Below are 22,249 nucleotides of genomic sequence, written 5' to 3'. Positions count from 1 at the left end.
CTTCTTGAACATAGAATCGAACCAGAAGAGCATTTTCACTAGCAAAGCTTTTGTTCAAGTAGCCCTGAAATCAGGCCCCAACAAGACCAGGGACCTTTTTAGGCTAGAACCACTCTATTCCTTCGGTGTGCAAACGGCTTGCATTTGCCGTGTTTGTGGTGCTGATCCCCTGCAGAGTCACTGGAAAGATCCATTCATAAGAACGGAAGAAGCTGCCTTATCCCAAATCAGACCACTGGGGGGTGTGGCCCACTCGTCACCCATGACTGGTAGCAGCGCTCCAGCCTTCCTTATCACCTGCCCTTACTCAGCCCGAGAGAGTAACGAGAGAAGCCATGCACGGGCCCGGGACCCTCGGCACACAAAGCACATGCTGCGCCACTCAACGTCGGCCTCCCCACGCCTTAAGAAAACCACAAAAGGCAGAGCCAGTTGGGACCCGAGATCTGCTCGGTTCTGGGAAGCCCAACTAACTAAAACAGCGATGGCGAACCTATGGCGTGCGTGCCACAGCGGGCACGCAGAGCCCCTTCTGTCGGCACACGAGCCAAGTCACCTCAGCATCGCCCCAGCAGCCGAGCATCGGATAACAGCGCACATGGGGGGCATGCGCATGCTCAGAGAGGAGTAGCAGTGCCAGGGGATGACATCACGAGCCGCGACTCATTAGCAGCAACTCGTCCGAGCTTTCGCGTGGCCAGTCAGTGCGCTGCCAAGGACATTTATATATTTGCTTGGACTGGCTGTGAGTTGTTTTTTCAAAACTAAAACCACAGTTTTCAGGTTTTATTGGAGTGTTGGCACTTTGTGATAAATAAGTGGATTTTGGGCACTCGGCCTCTAAAGGGTTGGCCATCACTGGCCTAGAACATTCAAACATTTTTCTACTTGGGCACCATTTCCATTTAAGAAAAAAGAAGCACTTGCAACACACTTATGCTGTGATCAACATGATCGGTGCAGGTGAGGTTTTGCTTTGGTTTTGGTCCCAGGTACTCGTGAAAGGGAGCCAGAGCGATGCCCATTCTGGGCTTATCCGAATGCAGATCACGTTCCACAGCATGAACTTCAAGGGATCCTCATCTGAAGTGCCCCCTTCTCTTCATGTTGTCCAGAGCTGCTGGACATCTCTCGAAAGCCAGGATGCCCATGTGATCAACCTCACTATGTCATGAACGGTCATTATTCATTTTATTTGTTTGTTTATTTAGAAAATTTGTAGGCTGCCCATTACTGTTGTCGCTGGACGGCTTACAACAATATTTCAATCCTAAATAAAATGTTAACTGTTCCACACTACATGTAAGCTTTACACGTACATTTTACCTACATGTAAGCTTTGAGCTCTAACCATTAGCCTCACTGCTGAGAATCTCACCCTGCCTGCAACCTTGCATATAAATGCCTGCCAATTTATGATAATACCTTGCATGCCAGATGAAAAAGCCATCCATGAAACCTCAGGCCAGTGAAAAATGTGTGAATTTTTAAGCTGCTAAAACAGTATTTGAGAGGCAACATTTGCTAACCCTTTGAAAATTCTTGCAAATTCAGGCATTTGTATTTATTTAAGGCCTTTTTATACCATTCCTATTTAGTCAACCACTCTCAGGACAATTTCCAACATGAAATGTTGGAAATGTATACGGCTATTGCGAATGAATTTTTTCTCTTTCCCTCGGAGGCGTTTATGTGACCTTGCAGACAGGGACAAATAAATGAAAAGTACATGTCTTTAAAGAAGTGGCTGCAGAGGAAGTGAGGCCTTTTTTAATTCCCTAGGCTTTTATTTATTTATGTACTTATTTAATTTTTATGCCACTCCTCAGCCGAAGCTCTTTTTTAATCTCTGCTTGGATTATTTTTATGCTGCTTCTATAGATTTGCCCATTTAATGATAACTGTAATGTATTTTATTTTCAAGAGGCTTCTATACTGTTTTAAATATTTTATTACGGGGAGGGATGACCCTTTTCTCTGCTAAAGGCTACATTCCCTTCACAATTAATCTGTCAAGGGCCACACATTAGTGGTGGGTAACAGCTTAAGCTAGCAGTGGGCAGAATCAGAGGTAAAAGTGTGCCAGTCTCCCCCTTTACGTGTTTTTCGGTCACCCTCTTTCATCTCTCCTCCTCCTCTGTCCTGCCCAGCATGTTGCCAGGAAAGAAACAGACCACTCTTGCTAGACTGGCAGACTGGGAACTGACTGCAGGCCAAAGCCGAGTGTTGTTGGTAGCAGAGGAGGAAATAAACGTTTTAAACGAACGAGCATCCCCTCAGATCCCACTGGAGGGACTGCAACCCATACACATTTCCAGAGGTCCAGAACGTTGCTCACCTTTCAAGCTTAAGTGCATGGCCCTTTCCACAAGGATGCTAACTGCAAACGTCTTCCCGGGATCCTCTGGAGGAGGAGGCACCTCTGGCGATCTCTCATGCAGGATCTCTGCCACAGGGGGATGTGGCTCCAGGGGGCGCTCCAAATCTTGCTCCGGTCCCTCCTCTCTCATTTCACATTCGCTGCTGTCGCCACTGCCGCCACCACTGCTCCCATCTTCAGCAAGCTCAGGTGCGTGAGGGCTGGAGGAAGCCACCGTGATGTGAACTCGTGCGGCTGCTCCCAGCAGGTTTGCAGCATTGCGTCGGAACAAGGGGAAGACACCTGTCATTACAGGACGCCAGGTTAAATCAGAAAATGAGAGGTTTACCTGGCACTTCAGGGAAAAAGAGAAAACTACTTTCCCTATATTTTAAGGTTTGACTGTTATTTTAATATGGGTTTTATATTGTCAGAAATTGATTAGGATGCTGTGCTTTGTTTTGTTTGATATATTGTCTTACTGTTAAACCATCCTGAGACTTCAGTAAGGGATGGTCTAAAAAGTTTTAAATAAAGAAAGAAAAAGCTGTGCAATTTTATAAAAAATAAAATGTTGCATGATACACAAGCCTCCCCGTACTGTGCTACATGGGCAACAGGAAACGGCACTGTGCCAGGCCAGACTACAAGCCCATATGGCCTGCAGCTCTCTCCTCGGTCCAGCAAGACTCTTCAAGATCTTATGGCAGAGGTCTTTCTTCCTGCTCACAACCGGGTCCTTTTAACAGGAGATGGCACGGTTTGAACCCAGGACTTTCTGCACTGAAAGCACGTGTTCTGTCACCAAGGAATGGGCCTTCCCCATTTAGTCCACAGCGCCTTTTTCTTAAAAAAGGAGTGTTTTGAGAACTTTCCTCCCTCTCAAATATTTGTAGCATATCACTTCAGCACAGGCTGCAAAACCGATTTGTCTGCCTCAGACAGTATTTTCCTGCATCTGATTTAGATTAACTGGCTTGTTGAGACATACATGGAGTGCTGTGATCAAGCTGGAGGCAGGCTGCAGTGCGGCCTTCTAGGTCTGTAGCCTCACAACAACACTGCCTTCTAGCATCGATATTCAAAATTAAATTAGGTGTTCCACAAAGGTCGGAACAGCACAGGAACAGTTCCTAAGCCTGAACTCCTGAGCTACTGCTTTTTGAGACTGGAACCACCCAGGCGCTACTTCCACCAAAAATTACCAGCCCCCTCAAACTGTCTTCTGCGTTCCAGCGGTCCTTGAGCTGGAGGACAGCACTGAACCCCTCCACTTTAATGCAGCAAAACTCTGGTGGGTGAACATCTGGACCAGGGACGGAGGAGGCAGGATAAGTACCTACTGGCACAAACTGCACTGCACTCTTGCCAGCTGAAAAGCAGGAAGGAAACACGCATTTTCAGTGTATTCACTGACTCGTCTCTCGCTCAGGTAGGAAGACGTGGGCAGCTTCCCCGTTCCATCCTGCTCCGCTGGAAGCAGCCAGAATACCTGTTTGGCCCAAGCCAGCCAACAGGATGCATGGAGATCTTATTTTCTTCCACTCATTCATTCATTCTAGATTTACACTGCCCAACTGCTCAAAGGCCCCTGGGTGGTTTACAAAATTCTATGTATTTATTATACTTATATCTCATCCTTTTTCCATCCAAGGAACTCAAGGTAGATGGTGGATTACCTACCTTTCCACCTCCTCACAAACTTATCCTTGCGTCAAAACCCTGGGAGGCAGGTTGGGCTGAGAGTCTGTGACTGGCCCAAAGTCACCCAGTTGGCTCTGTGGCCGAGCGGGGACTCGAACCCGGATTGCCTGAGTCCCAATCCCATGCCCTTAACCATGACACCACACCGGCTCTTTTTAGGGTTCACAGATACCTAAGAAGTGGCCCAATGCTTTGGAAGTCATCCCTGGAGATAGCTGTCACCAAAACTTTGGGCAACAGATGCCATATGGCAATTGTGCATTATATAAATATGTCCAGCACGACTAATATTACATTCTAGGGTCACCGAGAGCAGAACATCGCCTGGGTGGTTGGTTGCCAGAGATTGGGGCCAAAGATGGCTGACTACTGACTGATCCCAAAGCCACTCGTAAACATACCACTAACTGTTTGCTTTCTTCTTGAGCTCCCTCCGAGCCCCGCGAGGTCCACATAGGCTGACCCAATCAGACGGTCCGTCTCCAGGGGTCTCTCTGTGCTGCCTTCGTTCCCATAGGCTCGCCACACCTGGACCTCCAACCTTTCCTCCCTGAAGTACCACAGCAACATTTGGCTCCAGGGAAGGTCCATTTGCTTGCTTTTCTTAAAGGTCACAGTCACATGGTTCTGGTCTTCGGCTAATTTGGGCCTCCGAAGGGATGTCCACGTGGCCTCTTGATCATATAGCTTATAGCGAAGGTAACAATAGACACGTTTGTTTAAGTGTGTCTGTCCTGCAAGTAACACACACTTCAGTGGTAGCCACAGGCAAGGGATGGACACAGTCACCACAGCAAGCTTTCGAGCAGGCTGGCCTCCATCCTCATCGTCATCCTGCAAGCCCTCAGTGCAGCTTTCCTCCCAGTTCCAGCCTAAAAGTTTAGCAGCATCCAGAACGCGTTCTCGGTCCTCAGAGTGAGCAAATGTTACAGAAACCTCCAGGCCTCCGACGACAGTCTGCAGGACATTTTCGCAACGAGAGGACACCAGATCCTCCGGGAGAGTTACTGGGTACCAGCCTCGGATACCTTTAACAGAGAACACACAGGGAGACAGAGAGAGACGGTGACTTTTTGTGTTAATTCAGCAGGTGCATCTTTGCCATAAGGTCGCTAGAGGCACAGATCACCAAAGTTAATGGGAAAAAACACAGTATCCTTACCTGATCTTTTGGTCAACAGGTCCCTGGTTGGAACCCTGGCAGTTCCCAGCAGCTCATCTCTTGGAGTTTTTGTTGCATACGGGGCTGTGGGATAAAAATGAAGGGCATGATACAATTATTCATTCAATTCACCTGTATTGAAACAGCATTAGGTGTGGCACCGGAAAAGCAACTGGTACCCTTTGGGGAAAGGCCTTAATTACGTTTGTCTCCAGAAACTGGAACTATATGGCTGTAAACGGGTCTAACTACAATTTAGAAAGTCTTTGTTCTTTGAAACATCTTTTATATGGTTGATTTTTTCTGTCTTTTTTCTCCTGTAAAAGTAATTACTTAATTAGGTTGAAATGCATTCCACTTGATCTCATGGAATTTGAGGCAGGGGCCCTAGTTAACTGCAGGACGACTCTTTGGGGTACTTCTCTATGCTCAGTGGTCGTCTGTCCTGGGAAATCTGATGCTCTGTTCTGCCACAGGGCGTTACATTACTGCTACTTGTTAATACTTCGTGTACAACAGCTATTGTTGAAGTTCGAGCCAGGATGAAGGCTTCGGACACAAGCATCCACAAAAACGGGCAAATGCTAACCAAAGCCAGTCAGTCTTGATAGACCCCAAGGTAGCTATACACAAAATCAGGTAATGAAGTAGATATTGATGCACTGGCAATGGACACCAAGGGAGACCAAGAAATGGAGCAGGAATGTCTTATACTGCAGCTGAACATACGCTGAGTGGATGTGGGTCATCCCCCAGGATAGGAGACCATGGGAACAGGTTGCCATACAGATGTATGTCTTTTAAAAATAATGAGACTTCTTAATAATTGGGAAAAACACAGAACCTATAGAAAAGTTATCCATGATCTATAATTTCAACATAAATGCTCTATTGCCATTTCAAACATATTTGAAAAAAATGGAAAATTGTTTCTGCATTGAAGATTATGTATTGAATGATCAAATAAATATAATTGTTTGAATCTAATTTTCTTCTTCTAATATTGTTTAAGAAAAAAAGGGAACATTTAATTACTAATTGTTGGTGGGTTTGCAGATATGCTATAAGACAAGTTATTTCTCTGACATTTAGTGAAAGCATTTCTTTGTGTGGCAATTATTAATTTTAATTAAGTATTGATAAGTTAAAACTGAAGTTATAAATTTGATAGAAAGTATAAAATTATCATCCTTCACATAGAAATATCTAGTACTATGTGTATTATTTGGAATTTGTCATCTCTTGGTCCCACTACATAGTAATTATTTACATATTACTCTTAACAGAGTGATTCACAAAATAAAGCTCTATAAATACTAAGACATCATATTATTTACACTTCCAATGCACTAAAATCTATTTAAACATCAAAATGCAGTTGCATTGCTGCTTACTGCCAGAGCATATCTAACATTTCTCACACAAATCACACCGATTCATGGAAGACGTGAGAAAACCTTAGCTGGGCTTTAACTTCAAAAAGCCTTGGCTGGAAATTTCCCGGGTCCATTCCCCCATGCCCATGTTACATACCGGCACTCAGGTTCTTGTGGAAGATGGAGAAGACAATCTCCGAAAGCTGCAAGAGCTCCCCCAGACAACAGGTTTCCCCGCTGCTTCGCTGCACCATGAGATTGCACGGGAACTCAGTGTGGTGCTCGAACTCCGGGCAGAACGTACGAGCCACAGCTCGCGTGAGGCGCCTCTCTGCCTTGGGGAGGAAGGGGACTTGGACAGACACATAGGCATTGACTCCGACCTCTGCGCTGTACTGAAGTGACGGGTTGTTTTCCACCAGAGCCCTTAGCAAAGAGAACCAAAAGAACAAATGCACACGCAAGAAGCCGGCACGATGCCCGCCCCCCCGCTCACCCACACACACGTTGTGAAATACACGGGTTTGTGCTTTGGTATTTCATGGGAGCATGGGCATGTAGGACGCTAGCTATTTGACTGGACTATTTGGGCATTTAACTCAGCATTGTTGACACTGACTGGCAGCAGCTATGCTGGGGAGAGGATGCCCCTTCGCATCAGCTCCTCCCTGATCTTCCTTTTGCTGGGGATGCCAAGGAGGGCACCTGGGACTTCCATACACTAAGCAGGTGGCTCCACCTCCCGCCCGAGGCTTCCATGGCCAGAATCAGCTGGTTTGTGAACAGCTCTTTCTGTAACAGAACTGCTGCCTTGATGCCTAACCCTAACCCTGAAATTTACTTCATACATCTCCTGCCTAATTATCTGCATAAATGCCTTTTCACATTTGTAAACCCCAAGCTGGTGTGTACGGCTCTCCCCCCTCTTGTTTTATCCTCACAACAACAGCCCTATGAGGCAGGTTAGTCTCACAACGACCTGAAGTACCCCAGGGAGCGTTGCGGCCAAGCAGGGGTGTGTGTGGGGAAGGGAACAGAACGCTGCCTCTCAAGTCCCAGTCCGACAGTCTAAGCACAACACCACAGTGGCTCTCAGAGAAGGGAACCAACTGTTACGGATCAGGGGCACTTGACCACCTGCCCAGAAACCCTGGCTTTGAAAGCACGGGTGCAGCAGTGCAAAAGGACGGCCTTCCTGGGTGATCTGGGGTGCAGCGGGGAGCAAAAGGCATGCAGCACAGGAGCTGAAGGGAGAGAGTCAACGTTGGGGGGTTCCTCCTCACCTTGCTGCTGCCTGCAAACCAGCTGCTGAGTGTATCTGAACAGAAATAGAAACCACCTGAGCTGCTAGGACACCTTTGGTTACTTTTGGGGAACGTCTGTACTTTATGCTCACGTCAAGCAAACCTGGAGGAAGGGACATGGGGAAGAGAAAGAAATACGCATTCAAGCTCTCTGCTCTGAATGTCCGGGTATGGATGCAATTACTCTGCAGAGAAGGCCCTCAAAACTGCAAGGCAAACACAGTGTTTCTAACCTTATGTTTGGCCTCAAATGCTAACGTGTGTGAGAGAGATTTGAGGGCAAAAGCAACAGGCAAGAGAGCATGTTGAACTCCTTGCCGACTCCACAAATCTATCCTTGTGTCTCCTCTATCCTGAACTGTTTTTTCTGTGAGATACAAGGCAAGACGAAAAACCAACAGAGAGAAAGGCAGCCTGGGGAAAGAAACTGGAAAGGGGCACTGAGGGCCAGGAGAACCCCCGCATCAAAAACACCCTCCTGCTGACACATGAATCACCAAATACATGTTGTCAGACACTGCAGGAAGGCCCACACTCTCTATCCCATCCCATCTGTAAAATGGGCATGGCACTTGCAGTGCAGGAACACTAGGAAATCTTTACACACCCTGAAATCAAGTGAAGCGAAATCCAACCTCTGGCATAACAACTCAGTGTCACAGAGCAGGTCCTAGAAAAGATCATCCATGCAGTTTCGCGTGAATCCTGCTCTGCTGTAAAAATCACGAGCGTCTGATTATAAAGTAATCGTGTACGTTACTCATGAGCCCTCGTTATGCAGCATCCTCAGTATTCCTGCATCTGTTTGTTCACCTATTCGAGCAGAAGCCTCGGAGAGGAGAAGTGCTAGCTATGCAGCTCGGTTGTTCCACGAAGGGGGAGGCGGTGGAGAGCACCACCAAGGCCGATGTCTTGCATTACCTGAGGACCGTGGCTGCAGCTCCCCTGAGCCCTCCGTTCTCGGGATCAAGGGCAGGCTGAAGGTCTGGAGCCCCACTTCCTCCCTGTGCCGCATCGTCACCATGGCGCACAGGCGTGAGAGCGGCAGGGTTCCTCTGGCCACCATCTGCTCCCGGACATTGGGGTAGTAATACCTGCACGGGATGCGAAATGGAAGGGCCTTCAGGGAGCAATGCTTCACCCGGCCACTGAAACAGGTCAACGGTTTGCTCTGCTGGGCTGCACCAAGCGCACTGAATCAGGGTCCGGGGCCTGCCAGGGGCTCGACAACCACACCGGAGGGAACCCGCCTTGCGCCATCCGACGGGGGGCTGCTTGCCCTGCCCAGCTGCTCCCTCAAAGCCTCGGCAGCCTCACCCATCGCCTACCGTCCTCCATCCAGAGATGCCCTGCAATTCCCACAGGCTCAGTTCCACCCTCAAGCCCTAGCCCAGCCTATCTTAAGCCGGCGCCCCCCAGATGTGCTGGACTACACTTCTCACGGCCCCCCCGTCAGCTCCCATAACCCCCTGGATTATGGGATTTAAGTCCAAGGCACTTGGAGGGCACGAGGTTGCCCTGGGCTGGGGTGCAAAAGCTCAGACCTGCAGCCCAAGTCCAGCGCTCCCAGGACGGACATGCCCCACGGCCACGCACGGCCCGTCGTTCACTGGCGTTCCGGCTTTTGTCACCCCCCTCACCCCACTCTGAATGGCTGAAACGCCTCTCTGAACACGCAGCTCCTGGCACGAGCGCGGAGAGGTAAAGCTCGCTGGCACTCTGCCCTGCCCCTTCGGCCTCAGTCCATGCCCACCCCAGAATTCAGGCTCTGACGGAGTCTCTGAAACGCAGTCCAGCCCCTGGCCGAATAAAGCTCTGCACCCTCAGCAACACACAGACAACCCGCGTGCCCTGGGCTTGGGGAGCCACAGGCTGGGCGGGCGCAGAGGCCTTGGGGGCCACTCCCCACCTGTTTCCCAAAACAGTTTCTGGGCATGCGGACAGGCTCCAGGGACAGGAGACTGCCGTTTTCAAGGGTGGCCATCTCCTGCTCTTCCCCCCACCAGGAGAACTCTCTGCTGCGGAGGCTGCCTACCGCAGCCCCCTTCCTCACCCCTCCTCTTGAACTTTCGCCCCTCTTTGCCTCTGGGCTCCAGCCCCACTGCCCTCCTACCCCGTGGCTGCTTCCCGGCTGCCGGGCCACAGCTCACCTCCTGCCCCAGCCTCCCAGCTGCTCCTCCTGCTTCAAGGCTGACCCGTGGCTGGTGAGGACCCCACAGCGAGGAGTCCTCCCACGCAAGTGTGATGGCTGCATTGGGGGGGGGGGGTGTTGTCGGTGGGTGGGCAGGCAGAAGCCCAGCTTGCAGCTGCGGGAAACTAATGCATGGGGCTGCTAGCCCACGCCCGGTCTCTTCGGCTGTTCAGCTCGTTCCCTGAAATAAGCTGCCCACAGGCAAGGTTGCCACAGGGTGAGCACACAAGGATGGAGGGCGAGGAACGTGTCCCAGGAGGGATCTGCACCTGCCAGGCCCTTCACGGCTGCTCCACGTTTCCAGGATGTTCTCAGTTCTGTAACTGACACCACTGGCAGTGTTCTAGAAACAAGGCGGCTGCTTCAAAACATACTAAGTCCCTCCCAGAAACAGGGTCAGAAAGCCTCATGTAGCCCTTAAAAATGTAGCCATAGCTTTGGCGTGGGCTGAAGTGGCTGATCCTGCCTGATCTTGCAAGCTAAGAAGGGTCAGGCCTGGCTAGAATGTGGACAGGTGACTAGGGTTCGAGGATTGTTGGTGTGAACCACCCAGAAAGCTTTGGCTGCAGGCAGTACAAAAATGCGGATGTGTTTTTAAACAATAGTTAGGTCACTCTTCAATATAAGCTCCCAGTGCAGTAAAGAATCAATAATACAATTGCACTATCTGTTAAAGGAAATGAAAATCAAACATTAGTTTTCAAAAATGGGAAGGAGAGTTCAGAAGCAGCAGCCTCAAGATACAGTCCAGCAGAACCATAGTTATATAACAGAAATCAGTTGCAAAACAGGTTGCTATGCCAAGGGAAATGCTTGGGCCAGCCCCAAGCAGGCACAGCCCTGGTGCCAGGAAAGCCCTGCTGAGGAGCACTTTCCATCAGGGGCTGCCACAACGTGCGAGGCCCCCTGGTGAGTCACCACCTGTTGAACTTCAGGCGGCCGGGGGACCCAGAGGAGACTCTTGGAGGGAGAACAGGGGCCTCAGGCAGGCTTGCGGGGAAGGTGGAGGTCCTCAAAGCACCCGGTCCCCAAACTGCTTTGGGCTCCAGACACAGCAGGATCTAGCTCAGGCTGAGCGCCGCTTGCCCCCCACAGCACGATACCAGCAGCTAGGAGAAAAGGCCGCTGCTTCCTCCATGAGCACTGCGGAGATGGCGGCGCACAGGGGCAGCTACCTGCACCAGATCTCAAACTGCACTCCTCCTCCGCCTGCCAGTCCTTGTGCCGAGAAAGCACTGAGCAGGAGCCGCTGGACGGGGGCATCAGCAGGAAGCGACAGCGAGTGCAGGCGGACGTCGTCGAAGGCGGGGTCCGGGACGCACAAGGTCGTTGCTGAGCGGAAAGGCTGGAGCTCCAGGCCTGCGGAAGAAATGAGACCGGCTGAAGACTGGCACGGCAAGGGCCCTGGGGACCGCCAGCAAGGGTCCGGCACCGGGGTGCACACAGGCCTGGGGGCATTTTGCAGGAATCGCTTTCTAAGGGAAAGGCTAAAAGGAAGCTTTGGGGGCAGAGATGACGACATGCTGCTCAGGCCCTCGGATGCCTTAGTTCTGGGCTGCATCTATCCCGTGTGGTTATTCTTCCAAGGAGTTCTGGGTGGCGCAGACGGATTCTTCCCTCCCCACCTTATCCTCCCAGCGATCCTCAGCTTTGGTGGAAAGGGAATAGCTAGGTCAAAGTCACTGAGTGTGTTTCATAGATTCTGAGGTGTTCGGTCTGGGGTGTTTCAACCCCAGGTCCAGTGCTTCATCTACGGAAAGACACTGGACACAGGGGAACTGTAGGGGCACTGCAGAAGGATTATAGAGTGAGAAATGCCGGCCAATTCAAGGAAAGCAAAATCTGGCCAAGTTCCAGTCACTAGCCAAGGTGGCCCGAGGGACCATTCTGTCCTGAATGCAACTCAGACTGCCACAGACTTTGGGCCTGTTTGCCTATTGTGACAGCTCCCAATGGATTCATTTGCCCCCAAGAGAGGCCACCGCGTGCTCATTAACCAACCGTGTTTGAGGGTCGGACAACCCTCAAACAACCCTAAATGCCTGAGTTCACACAGCAAGTCACAGCATGTTGAGTGCCTGGGGTCATGATGCAAAGAGGATGCCTGCAGAGATCCTGCAAAATGCAGTCACCTGTGCAGGCAAATTAAACCAGTGGGCTGTTGTGCAGACTGCACCTGTATTAGGCAGCACCTGTCAGTCCTTAGTTTGTTTCTAAGTACAGTTTGATACAGCTGCGATCGGGTATCATTCCAGGATTCCTTGCCTTTCCTGGCCCACCAGAACGCCTGGCTTGGGTTTCCTTCTGGAATTGGTGCAGAACTTTTTAAAGTAGGCCTACAAAGAGGGTTGGGGTTACATGGTTAAGAACTCTGTGTCCTGGGAAACTTCACATTTTTGGAACATTCTTGTGAACCAGCTATTCGGGAAGAAATTTCATCTTCCAGTTCCATGCTTGACCACCTCTGAGTGCAAAGGAAGCAAATACAAAAGCAAAGTCTCCATTGGTGAGAACAGGGATTTAGGTGAGAGGCCCCGCTGATCCCGCTTCTTGACGAATGCTCCAGTTGCTTTTATTTTACTTCCAAAGCTCAAAAACACATTTCTCTATCACCAGAGAAAGCTCAGTTAAGAAGCCAGAAATACTGCGAACCAAGAAGCAACGTGGGATGACAAATGACACTTCCACAAAGCAAACCTACCCCTCTCGTGTAGAGCATTCCCATGCAGCATGTCGGATTCCAGCTTCTGAACTGGGAAGTGGTACTGCACGTAACAGTCGGCCTCTCCCCAGACGGTAGACTGGAGGGGAGTGAGTCCCTTGACGCTCTCAATGCGGATCTCGAAAATATGCTCCATCAGGCCTTCCCGTTCTCGGTCTGCTGGCTAAAGACAACAAAAATATCTCATCTCATCTCATCTGTATACTAAATATGGATCCTTCATGCTCTGAGCTTTCAGTCCAAGGTATCTGCAAATAAAATAGATTACTTGTGGCTAATGGGGCAGGCTAAAAATCCAAGAAATAAATGCCTGGTTGGTTGATCTGCAACATTTATATACTTAAACTAAAATGAAAGCATACGTATGTATGTATGTATGTATGTATGTATGTATGTATGTTTGTTTTTATATACAGCTCCATTCCCTCAGCTACAACCTCAGCTACAGTAACTGGATGGTCTACTCTGAAATATTCTGGACAGGCAGCAATATAAAACAGTCCAATTTATTTGATTCATCATACCCTGCCTTTCTAAGAAGAAAATGGAATCTGAGATAGTTTACAATCAAGCAAACCTTTAACAAAGAAAACATTGGTTAAGCAGTTAAAACTCAGGAACAGCACTATCGAAACAGTGTCCAACCAACAGACCAGCTTCTGTGCCCAGGGCTTGCCAGGGAGCAAACGCCAAGAGGGAACCCGCCTGGTCTCCCCAGGCAGTGAGTTCCACAGCCCAGGAGAAGCCAAATGCTTTACTTTACTTCCCTCCCATCAGGCCCGTCTCAAAGGTGATGGCCTTGGACACTGACCAAGGCTCAGGGCTAGCCGGGTATCCAGGAAAGATGCTCTGTGGTTTGCAGGCAGTCACAGCAAATTCTTTTGTACGGGCATCGTATATGCCCATGCATTCCCAAAAATACCTTCGGAAGAGGGGCGGCAAGGGAATCCAGAGAATGTGGGGGACGCAGCACAACAGGAGGCACCACCCCTTCTTCATTCTTCAACCTCTGCAGCGCCACGATCTGGTCGGCAGAACCCATGGCCAGAATGACCTTCAGGCTCCCGCTTTGGTTGCCAGTGAAGACATCAACTACTGGCACAGAGCCATCCACCGCCAGCACCGGGTACTGGGCCTGAAGCAGCAGGCCGGAAATCTTGGGGTCCCTGAAAGGAGGGGACAGAAGCAGGGTAAGGGGGGGTGCTCTCACATGCACTAAATTGACTGCCCCACAGACGATGTGCCCTTAGGCTTCGGGGTTCTTCCGCAAGGAGGAATGTTTCCATACAAACGTGGAAAAGGTGGGGGAGACCCAGACAGTGGGGTTCTTGGGACTGGGGAGCACTTCAAATTTTGGTATATTCTGAAGGAATAATAATTGTAGGGTTTAAAAAAAAGAAAATTAGCATAACTCAGATAGGCAAGTACACAGGAAAAATATAAAATGCATCACCTTAGGTACTCCCATGAACAAAGGAAGGCAGGCAGTGCTTCCCCACATCCAATCTGCAGTCTGGCCAAGTGAGACGAATGCCTTTTATATCCAAGATGCTGGATATAAAATGGGCTTTGCTGCATCTGGGGGAGTGGCTGGGTTAGGGGGCAAGGTGCTGGCGACACACTGGCACACGGCAGCAATCCATGCGCTCGACAGTTGGCGCATTCACACAGCACCCAAGCTCATCCTGGCCATCAGCCACAGAGGATTAATTATTGTGCAATTAGCCCAGGGTGAGCCCCACAAGCAGCAGAGCTCATTGTGGGTTGCTGGCCCCCTCCCTCTACCTGGTCCTCCCACAGGCATCCCACGGAACACTGTGGGAGGAACAAGCTGCGTCCACCTTCCCTGCCACGGATGCAACACCTGTTGGCTTTTTCGCCTTTAATCCCCCTTTTGTGCTGGAGAGCGCAAACGGCAGCCATAGCACCACCTTTTGAGAGCTGTTTTGCCAGTTACAAGTGGTCCGTCCGTGATGCCCCCGCAGCGCTTTGGAGGGGGTGGCTATGGTCGTCCACCATACTTCTTCTCTAAAAGAAAGGAACCCCTAAAGTTTGCAAATATTTGCACACAGTACTAAAAAACACAGGTGACGCTGGGCTGGTAGATCGAAAGGTCGCCGGTTCGAATCTGCACAAGGGGATGAGTTCCCATTGCTCCGTCCCAGCTCCTGCCCACCTTGCAGTTCGAAAGCCTGCAAATGCGAGTAGATGAAAAGGTGCCACTTCGGTGGGCAGGTAGCAGCATTCCGTGCACCTCGGTGTTTAGTCATGCCGGCCACATGACCACGGAGACCGTCTGCGGACAAGCGCTGGCTCCCTCGGCCAGGAAACGGAGATGAGCACCGCCCCCGAAAGTCAGGCATGACTGGACGTAATGTCAAGGGGAAACCTTTCCCTTTACTAAAAAAAAAAAAAGATTTCAGGTGGCAGAGCACCAGATATCTGGAGATCCAGGAATGTTGCCACAGGGAGCTGGCCTGCAGCGGCTGCTGACAAGTGAGGCGGGTGGGCCTTCCTGAGAAGGTACAAAACCCCTGGAGCAAGCTGTGCGTTGTTCACACAGCTTGCTGCCCGGGCAGAAGTCACTGCGGGGAATCGGTCTGCATGACATGGTACCCCTCATGTGCAGCACCCCACAATGGGGTGTCACGTCAGGCAGGCCTGGATGTTGGGAATCCTTGCTTAAGGGGTTCGTATACATAAAATGCCCCCCATCCCCCGTGCCGGTCTTCGAGGCCTGGCCACGCAACTGTGCTGAGGGGGCTTCTCACGCAGAACCACTGTTACGCAGTGAGACCTGGGCTCAAGCCCCCGCCCCCACGTGAACGCAAACCGAAGCATGCCTTGCACGTGTTGCTGTCTCTTACGGGACAGGAGCGCCTCATGCCCCAAACTGAATCTCCCAGGCAGGTTTGAAGGAGCAATCCACAACCCTTGGGTGCTGAAGCAAGGCAAAAGTGCACACACCAACTATTTGAAAAAGGAATTTGAGAACAAAGGAAGAGGCGTTACTTGAATGAAACATAGAACTGGTGCAGTGGGAGCTTCACCAGCCCAAGCAGTCGGTCTCCCCTGGGGCTGTGCACCTTATTCCAAGCTTCTATCACCATGACGTTGTTCTTCAGCCTCTCCAGATGTTTAGGTGTCAGTGAAATGGGAGTCACCTAGAGGTATGAACAGATAGTTAGCAGAGCAACCTATATCTCTAATGCTTTAGCCTTTGAAGTTGCGCAAATAAGGATGACTGCAAAATAGCAAAGCAGCAGGGGTGGGCCCTTGGGCTACAGCCTCAACAAAGCAATTTTATTCTGGCCGCTAGCAAGCTTACCAAGTTTGATTCAACAAACAAAGAAAAAAAGTTGGCAGATGAGTTTTAAAAGCTAAAAGCATAATCCTATGTGAGTTCAGGCAGAAGGAGGCAGAACTCTCAGCATGTCCCAGCCAGCATAGCTGGCAGTTTGGGGTGCCAACCTTATGATTCGAAGGAGCGGAATCTAAGTGGTAAGGATTAATATTAGCAAGTTGCTTGCTACATTTTAGCTATGGTTTGCAAGAGTAGAGTAAAGCGCTCACGTGCCTGGGAAAAATGGAACTTGGGCTGCGTGGTCCCCCATACAACAGCAGACCTTGTGGCTTCTTCCGTGCTGAAAAGTTTGCAGTTGAGATACAAGTTGCAAGAGCCGTGGCGCCCAGCATCCCGGGGAACAGAGACCTGCCCTTCCGGGACCATCAGCAGGACGTGCAGCAGCAGCCCTTCCTCTTCACAGGCGCTTAGCTGGTTCAGCAGGTTCCGGGATGCAGGCGTGGGCACGTGAGGCTGGCCAATGTCTACGCGCAGCTGTCCTGGATCTGCAGGCAAAGATTCCTGGCTTCTCTTTGAGGAGGGGCAATTGCCTTCTTTCGGGAGCCAGGGGCTTTCAGCAGGGGCGGTTCTCCTGTCAGCAGCTGGAAGCGTTACCCCAGGGCTCCTCGCAGTGTACACCGGAGCTTGCTGTGCCAGGTTTCCTGCCCTGGCATTGATGCTGGAGAAGTCTTTGTTGTCAGCTGCAAGCTCCAGTGACACCTGCAGCGTAAAGGTAGCCAGTTCAAGTTACCTGCCCTTCTATACCTGTAGTTTTCAAACTCTGGAGAAGCGAGGCATTCGCTGCAAGTGTGCAATCCTCAAAACAAGATGGGTGCTGGCAGACAAACCTCCCTGAAAGACAACTTGCCCATTATCTCTCATCTTACCTTCCTCTGTGCAGTCACAGGTGATACGCTGATAACAGAAAATGTGCTTTGGGCGGCACCTTTCCTATGCTAGAAGTGCAGGAGAGGCCCTAAAGGTTGGGCCAATGTCCTGTGGGGACCCCGGGATGTCTCAGAATCCTCTGCAATGTGGAAGGGGCCTGTGGTTGGCATTACGCTGCATGTATTCCCCACTTTTCTTCCTCCTGTAAGGAACCCAGTGGGACTCCTCTCCATTTTGACCTCACGAAAGCACCCTGTGAGGTAGGTTAGGCCAAAGTCACCCAGGGAGTTCCATGGCTGAGTGGGGACCTGATCCTGGGTGTCCCGAGTCCCAGGCCGGTGCTCCAACCCCTATGCCACACTGTCTTTCTCTGCAGGGATTTTTCCATCAATTACAGGCAGTAACAGGACAAGTTGATTCTTAAGCCACCGCTAAGAACAATTTCATGGGAAGTGTTTATCTTGTATTCCAAAATGTGTGTGCGCGTGTGTGTGAGTGTGGGCAGAGACTGAAGTCCTGTAAGTCACAAAGCCGAGAGGAGCAGGGCTCCAGGTTCGCAGCCCTGCTTGGCAGAGCTGTTCTGGAGAACGCAAAGCTATGGGTAGAGTTTAGAACCAGCAGCTGCTGGTCGAGAGCGAGCACTGAGCTGTAGAATTTATCCAGTGGTAATTCGACCAACAAAGCTTAGTTCAATTCGCAGTACAAGCATGTGCTGAGCTGCCTTTGTTCTGCCTGCATCTCCCACGAGCCTTGGCTGGCACAGCCACTAGCGAGGGATGATGGAACACAGAGGCTGAAACATGCAGAGGGGCACGAGCGGCCACCCTTGTCCTGGAACCACGTAAGTTTGAATTCTGAATGGTTGGAAGGTACTGGCCGCATTCACATGCAAGGCAGCTGGTTGGTCACTGCAGGAACAGGGATGCTGGGCCACACGGATCCTCATTCCGACCCAGCCAGACTCTTCATACTCTAGCAGTGAAAAGCAGGACACCCAAGAGAAAGACAAAATGTGCAACCGCGCAGAAGTGTCTTATGCACCTTTAAGGGGCCTAGCCGGGCTGGAGCACCATCTTCCTTCACTGGCAATGCGCAGCTGACCATGAGTTGCTCAGACTGAATCACGTCTCGCAGAGGAAGAGCTCCTGAGCCAACCAGCAAAGGCTGAAAAGGAAGGCGGGGGATGTGAGGACGCGTTGTGCACTGCGCTTCAAAATATGGCATAACAGCTTCAGCTGCAGGCAGTATAGGAATTAAGTAAATAAGTAAGCTGCACTGTATCATTTTCATGGTGGTGAAGCCCCAGACACAAACTGGTTACAGACATTTCAGCGACCAGAAAATAAAGCTGACAGAACGACAACAGCCCAGCTTCACTGAAGGAAGAAAGAGCTGTCAGTCAGGCCGTGCCCAAGGTTTCACAGGATCATAGAGCTGCCAGGGGCCAGAGGGCCACTGGGTCCAACCCCACGCTTACTGGAGGACTCCAAGTTAAACCCTCCCTCTCAGGTGGCAGTCCAGTTGCATTCTGAATGCCTCCAGCGTGGGAGAGCCCACGGCCTTCCTAGGTCATGGGTTCCATTGTTCACAGAAAAATAAGCAAGTGCTAAATACGTGTTAAGAACACAGCTGTCCGGCCTTTCCTACAACATAGTGCTCGAGGTGCCTAACCACACAAACCTGAATCAAAAGACACAACAAAATGCATCAAAATGCCACGAAATACACACTAAAGGGCAAATGGCACCCCCAAAAAAGTCAACACAAGCAGTATCAATATGCAACAAACATTCAGGTAAAGGGAAAGGTTGCCCCTTGACTAAAGTCCAGTCATGCCTGACTCTCGGGGCGGTGCTCAGCTCCGTTTCCTGGCCGAGGGAGCCAGCGCTTGTCCACAGATGGTCTCCGTGGTCGTGTGGCCGGCATGACTAAACACCGAGGTGCAAAGAATACTGTTACCTGCCCACCAAAGTGGCATTTTTTCATCTACTTGCATTTAAATGCTTTCGAACTGCAAGGTTGGCAGGAGCTGGGACGGAGCAACGGGAGCTCACGCCCTTGTGCAGATTTGAACCGGCAACCTTTCGATCAACCAGCCCAGCAGCACAGCAGTTTAAACCAGTGCGCCACCTGCAGTCCCTCAACAAATATTAGGATACCAACAAATATCAGAGGTATCCAATTAAAAGGAACTGTTATGCTGAAAGCCTACAGAACGGGATTTGCTCCCTTGAGAAGGCCACAGGAAAGGAAGAAAGGCGGAGCACTGTCCACCTGAGTGCCCACTGAACAGCCCTGTCCACAGAATGCAAATCCTCTCATACGGGCAGGACAGAGGTGACCCTCACATGCATAACTTTATGTCCAAGCAGGCTCATGTTGGAGAAGCAGGTCCTCTGGGCACTCTTTTTGAGCTTTCCCCAAACTGGTGTCTTCTAGACATGTTTGGACTGCAACACCCACAATTCCCAGTCAATGACCCTGCTGGATGGGAATTCTGGGAGCTGTGGGCAAATGCCTCTGAAGAACACCAGGTAGAGGAAGGCTGGTTTAAAGCACAATCCCATACATGTCTAGATAGAAAAAAATTCTGCAGTTCCCAGCATTCCACAGTCAGCATGTACAGAATTGTACCCTTGGGACTTCAAGGTAAGAAACAGAAGTTGGAATTGCACAGACACCCCAAATGCGATTCTTGCTGGAAGCAAATCCCATGATCCTTATAACGTGCTTTGGTCAGCGGTCCTGGACCAGACGCGTTTTCAGTAAAGTCAACCAAATGTGCTTCAAACCTATGAGATTTAAACCCTGATTCCAATGGATCTAGATTACCTGCTTCACCTGGAAACAGATTTTTAGTAGCAATTACCTTCCTTTGTGCACCTTTTTTCACATAGATGTTAAACTCGAGGTCTGAGTCCCACCAATGTGTGATCATCAAGCCACCGAAGTGAATGGGGAACACATACCGCTGCTGAAACTTCACCACTGTAAAGGGAGATTGGCAGGGAAAGATGCCAGAAAGGGTGGGAAAGGAAAGACAAGGAGAGCTTCAGCAAACATTTCGAGGGTACAGCGGCAGAAGAAAGTGGATGCCATTTCTGGAGGCATGTGAAGAAAAAGGCAAAATGAGCAGCCCAGAGCAGGTCGGCAGAGCTGAGGACCACCTTCCAATACACTCCCTTTTATGTGATAGCCTGGGGGGGGGGGCGGGCGGGGTTAAAAAAATCAGGTATGTTTGTAAATCCATTGACTTTCATGGTTAATACAACAACAAATCTTTATCCAAAAGAAGAAATACTGAACTCAAAGAGGACAAGGAAAAAGACTTGTTTGTTCTGACACAGGTATGCAGAAATTGTGCAGAAAAATAAGTACATCTCTCAGTGTTGAGAGCCAGATGCATCCATGGCTCTTCTGATGCAAAAACCTCCAGGAACTCAAAAGTATTTTTTCTCATTCAGTTCCCTGTCCCAATTACATCATTGATCTAGCTCCCAACAACCGTCATGCTCCTCTTCCAAAGAAAGTGAGGAGGGTGGCCTCAAGGGGAGGGCCTTCTCGGTGGTAGCACCCTGGTTTTGGAATGAGCTCCCCAAAGAGGTGTGCCAGGCACCTTCTGTGTATTCTTTTCAGCACCAGGTGGAGACCTTTTTATTTTCCTGACATTTTAACCATCCGACTTTTTAATTTCGTTTTTTAAATATCCCATTTTATTGCTGTACCACTGCTGCGCTGAATAATAGCAAGAGCAACTATGGTTTTGTTCTTTTAATTTTATTGTTGTGTGCATGTGTTTTTAACTTTTGTTTAATTCAAGCTTTTGTTAAACACCCAGAGAGCCTCGGCTATTAAATGAACTGAATAAATAAAGAAAAGAATTGAGACCATTTCAAAATCCCACAGAAATAAAGTTCCACAGTGATAACTTTCACCCCGCTGCCCTACCTTCCCCTGCGGTTTTACTGGAAGCCACCCGCACTGTTTCGGTAGTTATGGCAACCTGTCCTGTTCCAGTCTTTGAAGCTGCCACTGGAAAGTGGTACTCGACAAAGTAAGTCCTATGAACAAAAGACAGAGAGGTTAAAAAACATTTGCTGTGACGCTGGAATGAATGGGATCCTGGGGAAGCAAGTGGTTGTTAGACAGAAGTTTTGTAGCGGCAAAAATGATTAGGCAGTTCTGAGCTAATGATGCGTATATGATCATTCATTTTATTTTTATTTTTTGATTTATATCCTGCCTTTTTCCTACAAAGGGCTCAAGGCAGCTTACATCCTTCTCCTCCTCCATCTTATCCCCACAACAACAACCCTGTAAGGTGGGTTGGGCTGAGAGTCTGTGACTGGCCCAAAGTCACCCAGCTGGCTCCATGGCTGAGCGGGGACTCGGACCCGGATCGCCTGAGTCCCAGTCCCATGCAGCCCACAGCTTTGCGAGCATCCATGGTGTGCTTAAGGTAGCCCAGGGTGCAGTCTAGTCCAGACACCAAGAGTTCTCCAGAACTGAAGAATTATGGGCATCCTGAGGAGGGAGAAGCAAGGAGCTGAGGTCACCACCATGGTCTCCCTGCTCTGCCAACCATCCGGATGGCTGATTTTGTCCACCTAAGCACAATGCCTTGGCATGAGAAGTGAGGGGGCACCACCAGGATGCTGGGACCATTCCGGCCCCTTTCTGCCTCACCCAGAGCATGCAGACAAGGCCAGGGCGTTTTTTGTCATAGAACACACCAGAACGGCATTCCGGCACCTTTTTTTTGGCAGATGTTTCCAACGAATTTTTCCAAGTGATTTTGAATCGCCCTGTTGGGCGTAGCAGGTCAGCAGCAAAAATCATTAAGACAGTGCATGCAGGCTGCCTGTGTGTCCACGCTGGTTGTGAGGGCGCTGCTCAGTTTGGGATCGGTCGTGTGGTCGCGCGCTGAGTGCTTACTGCCGGCGGCGACCATTATGTTTATGTGCGTGTAGAGTGACTCGCTACGTGCAAAAGGTAACTAATTTCTTTATTTTAAAAAAAAGTTGATGAATTGAAAATCTTTTTTTTATTTTTAGTGTAAAAGCGTGACCCCAAATTTAAAAATGAAAAAAATTACTAATTACTTTTCAACCATTGGTCCTGCTAATAAAAGATTACCCTATACCCTAAAAAAAACCCCTAAATAAAAGATTAACAAGATGTGAGTTCCAGCACTTTTCTT

The 22,249-nt window shown here is 49.8% G+C and overlaps 1 protein-coding gene across 3 annotated transcripts in view; it reads right to left on the bottom strand.

Annotated features, from left to right (window-relative positions):
• C2CD3 (C2 domain containing 3 centriole elongation regulator) overlaps positions 1 to 22,249 on the bottom strand; it is a 55,472-nt gene that overhangs the window by 20,437 nt on the left and 12,786 nt on the right. For all 3 annotated transcript variants that reach the window (XM_044450191.1, XM_044450193.1, XM_044450192.1), the window contains exons 11-24: positions 20,998 to 21,110; positions 19,919 to 20,037; positions 18,091 to 18,213; positions 16,396 to 16,881; positions 15,831 to 15,982; positions 13,741 to 13,984; positions 12,798 to 12,981; positions 11,272 to 11,455; positions 8,827 to 8,999; positions 7,885 to 8,008; positions 6,759 to 7,027; positions 5,226 to 5,309; positions 4,465 to 5,091; positions 2,339 to 2,662 (exon numbers count right to left, since the gene is read on the bottom strand). In XM_044450191.1, the coding sequence (XP_044306126.1) occupies positions 2,339 to 2,662; positions 4,465 to 5,091; positions 5,226 to 5,309; positions 6,759 to 7,027; positions 7,885 to 8,008; positions 8,827 to 8,999; positions 11,272 to 11,455; positions 12,798 to 12,981; positions 13,741 to 13,984; positions 15,831 to 15,982; positions 16,396 to 16,881; positions 18,091 to 18,213; positions 19,919 to 20,037; positions 20,998 to 21,110 (3,206 nt within the window). The remainder of the gene's footprint in view (positions 1 to 2,338; positions 2,663 to 4,464; positions 5,092 to 5,225; positions 5,310 to 6,758; positions 7,028 to 7,884; positions 8,009 to 8,826; positions 9,000 to 11,271; positions 11,456 to 12,797; positions 12,982 to 13,740; positions 13,985 to 15,830; positions 15,983 to 16,395; positions 16,882 to 18,090; positions 18,214 to 19,918; positions 20,038 to 20,997; positions 21,111 to 22,249) is intronic.

The sequence above is a fragment of the Varanus komodoensis genome, unplaced genomic scaffold, assembly GCF_004798865.1.
Source record: "Varanus komodoensis strain SLA01 unplaced genomic scaffold, ASM479886v1 scaffold63, whole genome shotgun sequence".
Lineage (NCBI taxonomy): Eukaryota > Metazoa > Chordata > Lepidosauria > Squamata > Varanidae > Varanus > Varanus komodoensis.
Note: the sequence above shows the minus strand (reverse complement) of the source record. Positions and strands in the feature narration are given on the sequence as shown.